This window comes from Sesamum indicum, linkage group LG8, assembly GCF_026168435.1.
Source record: "Sesamum indicum cultivar Baizhima isolate 11 linkage group LG8, ASM2616843v1, whole genome shotgun sequence".
Classification (NCBI taxonomy): Eukaryota; Viridiplantae; Streptophyta; class Magnoliopsida; order Lamiales; family Pedaliaceae; genus Sesamum; species Sesamum indicum.
In genome coordinates, this window is record NC_142664.1 from 28,190,039 (window position 1) to 28,198,240 (window position 8,202).

At 36.5% G+C, this 8,202-nt stretch overlaps 2 protein-coding genes across 4 annotated transcripts; one reads left to right on the forward strand and one right to left on the reverse strand.

The window, feature by feature from the left end:
• Nucleotides 1–161: 161 nt before the first annotated feature.
• Nucleotides 162–3,387, reverse strand: LOC105169170 (large ribosomal subunit protein uL3). Of its 3 annotated transcripts, none has more exons than XM_011089498.3 (6): nt 3,283–3,387; nt 2,757–2,858; nt 2,164–2,274; nt 1,514–1,818; nt 959–1,368; nt 162–616 (listed from the first exon to the last, which is right to left on the reverse strand). In XM_011089498.3, exons 2-6 carry the CDS (start codon nt 2,839–2,841, stop codon nt 358–360), a joined length of 1,170 nt encoding a protein of 389 aa, XP_011087800.1. In that variant the 5' UTR covers nt 2,842–2,858; nt 3,283–3,387; the 3' UTR covers nt 162–357. The 3 variants fall into 3 exon arrangements, with proteins under 3 accessions (XP_011087800.1, XP_011087801.1, XP_011087802.1); XM_011089499.3 differs by lacking the exon at nt 3,283–3,387 and adding an exon at nt 3,112–3,135; XM_011089500.3 differs by lacking the exon at nt 3,283–3,387 and adding an exon at nt 2,946–3,082.
• Nucleotides 3,388–4,264: 877 nt separating this feature from the next.
• Nucleotides 4,265–7,389, forward strand: LOC105169171 (COP9 signalosome complex subunit 8). Its single transcript, XM_011089501.3, has 5 exons — nt 4,265–4,490; nt 4,598–4,677; nt 4,786–4,967; nt 6,309–6,416; nt 7,005–7,389. Exons 1-5 carry the CDS (start codon nt 4,407–4,409, stop codon nt 7,142–7,144), a joined length of 594 nt encoding a protein of 197 aa, XP_011087803.2. The 5' UTR covers nt 4,265–4,406; the 3' UTR covers nt 7,145–7,389.
• The last annotated feature ends 813 nt before the right edge of the window (nt 7,390–8,202 follow it).

The following is an 8,202-nucleotide window of genomic DNA, read 5'->3' on the forward strand; positions in this document are numbered from 1 at the left end:
CCTTTGTGGGCTGTTAGACAGCCACCTGACGTTTTCTCCTCAAAATCCAACTTTCAAACATAAAAGTTGGTGTAGAGTTTAAATGATTTTGTATTTTCTTTAAGGGCCAGTACTAGAATAGTATATAACTCTTATTGAACTCGCGGAAATAAAAATTAAGATGAAAGAAAACAAAATTCATGCTGTAGTCCATTGGCAACGAAACCATGTCACATAACTTTCAAAACCAGCATACAAGTTGGAAAACTTCAACCATAAAGAAGAACCCAGTCCATAATAAAACTTAGCTGTCTAAGACTCATGCAAAAATGATTTAAGCAATAAAAACTAGTATCCCATATTCTTCTAAGTGAACTCCTACGCCTTGAGACGACCGTAGAACTTCTGCTTCTCCTGGGTTGTCTGGAAGCGGCCATGTCCAAATTTGGATGAGGTATCGATGAACTTGAGCTTAATTTCTTCAAGAGCAACACGAGAAGTCTGGTTCAGGAGAGACTGACGAAGGGTTACAACCCTTTTCTTAGGACCAACACAGCAACCCTTGATCATCAGGTAATCATCCTTTACTACACCATAGTGGGGGAATCCACCCATTGGTGTAATATCTTTCTCAGTCCTGTCATCATTCCATTTACAAGAATTAGCTATGAAGCAAACCAAAATCCTCTGAATATTTGAACTTCATAATTCATTGTACTGGTGATTAAAGACCACCTGAAGGTGTTCAGTTCAGAAGCAAACAAAATGTAATTCAAAGAACACAATTAGAGAAATCAAGTATTGATGTGAGCCTCAGTTAGTATGCCACACAATCCTATACCAATGGACCAATAAACAGAGCTTTTCAATATAACAAGACATGACAGTTGCCAACATCTGTATAAGTGCAAGCACTAGAGAACTACTGAAAAAGGAGAGATGCAGATGAAAGCATGATAATTAAAGTGTGGTAATGAACCTGTCAAACTCAGTACTGGCAGTGTGTTCTTCATTCCCAGCCTTGCCAAGCTTGTAGACCTTCTTGTTCATTTCAGTACGGTGATGGTAGCCATTCTGACCAGCCCTAGCGACTGTAAAGGAAACTCTAGCAGGGTGCCATGCACCAATACAGGCCACCTTACGAAGACCCCTGTGGGTTTTGCGAGGAAGACGAGTGACACCCCAACGTGTAACCACACCTTCATAACCTTTCCCCTTGGTAACACCAATTATGTCAATCATCTCATCCTTCTGGAAAACAGCATCCACAGGGACCTGTTTCTCAAAGAAACCATAAGCAAAGTCAACCTTCTGGGCAATAGTCCCACCATTCACTTGAATCTCCATCAAGTGTGCCTTCTTTTGTTTCAGTCCCTTCATCTTCCTTATCTGCATAACATACAAACGGTATATCAATAAAATTAAAATTAAGTAGGCCTGGCATCATGACTATGAGATGTTAAAAGTCCATAACACAAAGTGGAACTCAAGGCACTAACATATAAATAGAATTAAGGAAATTAAGATCGGTTACCTGCGTGTGAGCCAGCACACGGATAACAGATGCATATTTTTTCAATTTCTCCAGCTGGGCCTGGATATCCTTCTTCCCCTCATCAGTCTCCAGCTTCTTTGAGTACTTGGTGAAGGCCTTCTTCTTAGACTTGAACCAGTTCTTGTAAAACCTCCTCTTTACCTCCTCACTCAGATGCTGAGCCCAAACTGTGTTGAGGCAACGAAGACCACGAGGAGTCTTCACATACCCAACCACACCAACAATAACCATTGGAGGTGTTTCAATGATAGTAACAGCCTCACAAGTCTCCTTCTTGTGAAGTTCTGCAATAATCATTTACAGATGAGAATTTTTTCAAGCTTCCAAGAATTAGACAAATTCAAGAAACTGGAGATAGCCTCAGGGAAACACAAACATTGATAAGTGGGCCGCTAGAGAAACAAGGATCAAAATTGACTTAAATTGCTAAAGAGTTTTAAGAACAGAGTAAATAAAGAAGTCACTCATAAAGAAATAACTGGAGATGGGATTAAAGTTTGTGCCCTATAGAGCATTTGGAGATGTGATCCAGGGGAAATGGCAAAACAACATATGGAGGCTTCACTTGAACATGGAAATCTCAGTCAATTGTGAACCAGCAGAAGTAAAATAATGACGGAATAATTTACTTGATCCAGGTTTCTCGACTTCTCTGACAATGTGGGTCATTCCAGCCTTGTAACCCAAGAAGGCTGTCAACTTGCAGGGCTTGGTCGGATCATCCTTGGGGAAAGCCTTAACTGCATTTTCAATGAAGAGTTAAAGATCAATACCAGTAAGAGACTAGTCAAAGAAGGGAAGATGAAAGGCAACAAAGCAATTGCAGTTTACATAGGAAAATATATAAAAGATTTGGCAAAATAGTTATGCCGGTCATATACCATTCAAAATATATAGTTTTTGGGAGCCTGATTTTTCTCTTTATCCTCCAGATTGTAGGACTAATATGCAATTGTATTCTCTCTTGAGGTATTGGAACAAAATTCCTATCCTTATACTAGAGTATCTTACACAACTGTTTTCTCAGACATATACCAGTAAAAGAAAGGGGCATGGCTAACAGCGGAAAAAGCTTTTTTGTGATAGCCAAAACTTCTACCAACATGCACATTTGACTATTCTTACACCATCGCACATCAAGAAGCAATAAAGCGTTTTACAACCATTCATGGAAAACATGTCCAGGCAACAATAACCAAGTACAATCGAATATGATGGTTACCCTTTCCCCTGTGGCGAGCAGCCCTCTTCCTCGGGAGGAAACCGAGCGATCCGTGCCTTGGGTGCTCAAACTTCCTGTGCGACATCTTCCACCTCCTTCAATCTAAAAGAACAAAAACGACCACAACTGTCAAAGAAAATGAATAGAATGAACCGCACATGATTCAAGCAAAACATTTGCTCAGTTCACCACTGTACTTCCAACACAGAGACTTCTAAACGAATCACGCATTACAAGCTAAATCTCGTCGATCATCCAGACAAACCGAATTATACGAAACTGAGACCACCATTTAACGCAAATCCGTGAAATAGTAGTGCTACGGGAACAAAGAATCTAAAACTGGAAATCTCACACGCTCAGAATTTCGAACTAGTTAGCGTATATCACATCCACATAGAAAAACTCAAAACATGAGCAAATGGAACATAACCAATGCAGTAGCAACGATGAACCTCCAGTGTATGTGTGCGTGTGTGCGTGAGAGAGAGAGAGGGAGAACGGTGAGAGAAGCAACGGCGCGAACCTGAATGCTGCGCCTGAGGTCGAGGCTCTACCTGCTAGAACAAAAACCCTACTTCACAGGGCCGCATGAATTTATAATATTCAGACCGCAAACTCAAATGCTCTTCCCATTGGGCTGCGCTACTGTCTGAGGGCTCATTTTCATTGGGCCCATTCCTATCTAAGCCCAATTACCCCATTACATTAAGAATTAGCACTTAAGAACCAAAGTGTGGGAATTTAAATGCTATGCTGAAAATATTTTTTTGAATAATTTGTTTGCTTTTTAAGAATATGGAGGTAAGTTGATTATTAGAAAGAAATATAAGTATGTTTTATTTTTATTTAATTTTTTATAATGGGTAATCCATAAAGATATTTGATCTTACTTTAGTGAGGAATAAAATTTTTATTGGTGTCAAATAACATTTTAAATTATAATTATTGATATAAATTTTTATGTATGCAAAAATAATTTACGAGACAAGAAATAATATATACAAAATGAACTTATTAATTTAAATATAAGGTTTTAATTTAAATAGAAGGTGTTGTAGCTTATAATGAGAATAATCCCATAATTATCTTCTCTGGATATTGATCTACGAGTTTTAAGTTTATTTTTTGATGGTGATGTATAATCTTTTTTTATGTTTGATGTCAAGGGAAACGTTGCATAACTTCGTTGTAATAGAAAATTTTTAGATTTTAGTCTTTTATTTATTTGTTGTGACATTTTATATGATGTTTTTTGTGAATTCTATAGTAAAGAACCCTTCTTATGGAAGTGCGTAAATATTTAAATAGTTTGGACTTATTTTTATTAAGTTTGAATATCATAAATTTTGATACAAATTCATGGACTACATTTGAAATCCAATTATTATTTAATTTATTTAAAAAATTTAATGTGAAAATAGTGTCTAATATTTATATGTAATATAGGTTACTCATTTCAGACAACGTTTGAACAGTGGAGGAATTTGTATACATGGATGATATTATTGTATAATGGTTGGGTGATTAAAAGAGTATTTTTCTCTATTTAATTTAGGTTTCTTATATTTTTAGAAAAAAAAAAAAAAAAAGAAAAGAAAGAAGAAGAAGAAGAAGACTACCATCTCGGGCGAAGCTCCGGTTCCATTAATGGATTTCTCGGCACTCACCGACGCCTTGGCGTCAAAATCATACGACCAGATCGCTAATATCTGCGACACCCTCATGCTTCAGGTCAGCTGTTCGAGCTCTACATTTTACCACTCTTCTTTCCCTATTACCCCCCTGCAAACCCTAATTCTTGTCTCTCTCTGCTCTTTTTCATCTTTTTACGTTTCCAGGCTGCATCGGAGGGCATCGCTTTAGGGGACGATTGGCCCTATGCTATTCATCTCCTTGTCCACATCTATATTAACGACATGTAATTTGTATCCCCTGCATAAATTAATGTTCACGTGTGCATTTAGTATGTCGATAATAAGGTGTCCTGCTGGTGATTGTATTGTTTGTTTTGTAACTTTTGTTGCAGTAATAGTGCGAGGTTTTTGTTTAAGGTGATACCATCCGCAGTGAAAGAGAGGCAGCCGGAGGTATTGGCTGCTTGGAAAATTGGGCAGAGGTTGTGGATAAAGGATTATTGCGGTGTTCATGAGGCCATTCGTGAGTTCAATTGGAGTCCAGAGGCTCAGAGCGTTGTGGCTGCATTCTCAGGTATTGCACTTTGACTGTATAAGAGTATCTATACCTCATTATTTGCAGAGCACTTCTTTTCTTTGTTGTCCAATTCCTTTTTTTTTTTTTGAATAGTCTGTCATTTTTTTGTTGTTTTAAAAAATTCAGCAATTTTTTTTGGTTTTTTCCCTTTTCTCAACTTTCAATTATGTCGCCCCGTCACTACCATTTCTTTTTCTTCCCCTACTTTCTCTAAGTAACTAATCACGACCACTATCTTTTTAAATTTTTATTTATTTAATTAAAATATATTTTAAAAAAGTAACAATTATATTATTTATATTTAAATTAATTGTACACACATCTGGGTGTGCCAGATTAGTTATTAATTGATTGATGATATTGTTATTAGTTTGCCTTTTCTTCCGGAGTTTTTTCACTTTAGGATCCTGAGGTATATTTAGGTTCAATCTGAAATTGATTTTGTTGTTCGGATAACAAAGGCGAAAGGGCACTGAGGAGATATGACTTTTGGGATTTATCTGCTTTTACAGGGTTTTTTGTTAGATTTCTATCCGCTGTGTATCTGTGAATAGTTATTTGCTATGCAGATAGAAGAATGGATCAGAAACTTATTCATACCAGTTCTGGTTTAGGACAATTTTCAGCATCTCTGGTACTTTTGATACCATAACATTCTATTGGTGACCTTATATAGAAAGAATGATGAGATGACTGAGACAATGAAATGCTTGTCAAAAGTTTTGCTTAGCTAGTCAAGAAGCATATATCAGACTTGCTGACCACAGTCGTCTCGAGAGCATCGAATAGGATATGACCTAGAGAATGCACAGAGTGCCACTTTGGGTGCTGTATTTATGTGACTTTGCAAGGTTCATTCTTTTGTCTTGTCACTTGTAGATATATATGGATATGATACAGGCAATATAACACATTTGTGTTTTCTCATTAGACAGATGATTGCTTACTCATACCCAGGCCTAGCAGTATAGATAACCTAAATTCCTGACTAGATAACCCCAAAGTAAAGAAATGGCTATGACCTATTATTTAAAGAAATATCTTCGAATCATTATGTTATGTACTATTATTGAAACTTTGGATCGGAATTGTACATGCATTTCATGACAAATAGGGAAGACCCTGGTGAGGGGTGTGATTGTATCATGACACCCTCTAACACACTGTTTCCAGGCTCTCTCGATATCACGAACGAAGATCTCATTCCGCAGTTTTAGAGGGCATTTAATCTGCCTTTACCTTGGTTAAATGTATCTTTTCAGTTCTATTGCTGTTATCATCTATGGTCCTGAACAACAGTAATTATTTCATTTACTGTTTAACTTGTGATTACCGCAGAACTTTACACTAAGAGGATGTTTGAATTGCTGCTTTCTGCTTATTCAACCATAAGCATTCAAGATACAGCTCTTTTCCTTGGAATGAATGAGGATGATGCAGCAAACTGTAAGCTTCCATCTTTCTTACATAAGTTGTAACCTTAAAACTTGTCTGATTGAATTCACGTGGTGAATTGTTATCAATGATGCTTTGAAGTATTGGATACGAAAATTCAGCAGGGAAAAAAAATGCTGACATAATTCTTTTGAAGTGGTAACTTCATGAAGATGTGAGCTGGCGGATAGCTTTGAATGCCCTCAAATTTGTTGTTCTTCATTTTCTTATTCTATGGGGGTGGAGCCTGATGGCATGTTAAATGCGGGATAATATTTGGATCACTTGTAAGAGACCTGATGCTGTTTTATCTGCACATAATAGCCACATCTTTTCCCAAATAGAGATGTTTATTCTTTATCGACTGTGATCGAGCCGGTTTTGTGATAATCCACTTGGTTCACTGACATACCTTTTAGAATTTGAAAAGAGTTCACCATTGATTTTCAATGTCACAAATCCTTATCTTCAAACTCTGCTGAAACCCCTTCAAATTAAACTCTAGTTGCAACTGTAACTTGTTAAACCCTAATCCAAGATTTTGGAGAATACTTCACTGCTATTGACTTGTATTAACAACAGCTAGTTCTGTCTTTGCAGATGCATTACAACAAGGTTGGACTATGGATCCTGCATCTCGAATGCTCACCGTGAACAAGCAAGCAGTTGCAACAGAGCAGAAGCTGGATCCCAGTAAATTACAACGCCTGACTGAATATGTATTCCACCTCAAGCACTAAGCGCAGAAAGTTGGAAGCATGAATTACGCGTAATTAGAGCTCTTGCTATAAATGGCGAAATGTATCAAAGGTGTTAAAAGCATGGATGATAGAAGAGTAAATTAGATTGACAGTGATGAGTAGCATCATCTGGTATAGAAGGTGTATCGCGTGTTTTCACCACTTCATCTATTACGGTCCATCCTTCCCTTTATTTGTTTAGATCACCTCCATCTTCCCTTATTAATCGATGTATTTTTCAATAACCATATGCTCGAAATAAAGAATAATAGGAATGAAGGAGAAAACACAAAAGCAACAAAAATGGAAGTAGCAGCTTCAGACATACCCTATGCATTATAGTTATGGGGGAAGGGACGTTGGATGCTTACGTTACGTATCTTTTTGACTTTTATTATCAGCACCTAATTCTGGTTATAATTATTAGCTAATTATGATGAGAAATAACTCAGCCAGATTTTGGAGGGTGCTAAATTTTAACAAGTTTCTTCCTGACTTATTAGTTTGAAACTTCCACGTACAGTAAAACAACATTGCATTTTGTGAATATGATATTTTTTAAATACATAGAGTACGTGATTTTTTAGACGTATTTTATATATAAAATATAATACTAATCTGTCATCAACTGTTTCAACATAGTAAACAATTAATCCCACTTGATGCCGTACTTCATTTTTTCTTGCATCTTTAATTTGTTCTTGAAACCCAAAAATTAAACTTTGCAAGAAGTATATATATATAGTTGAGTGCAAAACACAACAAACATACTTATAGATTGCATCTTCCCAAGTGTTTACTTCTCCCTTAGGATCGATATTTGAGGAGGTAGGAATAGATATTGGAGTGGTGACTAATATACAATAAAGTAGAACAAAATTATATTATTCATACAAAGAATATACAGCGCATCGTATAGTACGTGTATGGATCTCAATAGATTAAGCAGTAGTACTGCTGCTGCATGCATGTTTTAATTATACAAATACCCTTATTTTCAACATCTTCTTATTCAATACCAAATTACTGCTCTACATATATTCATAAGTTAGTATAAA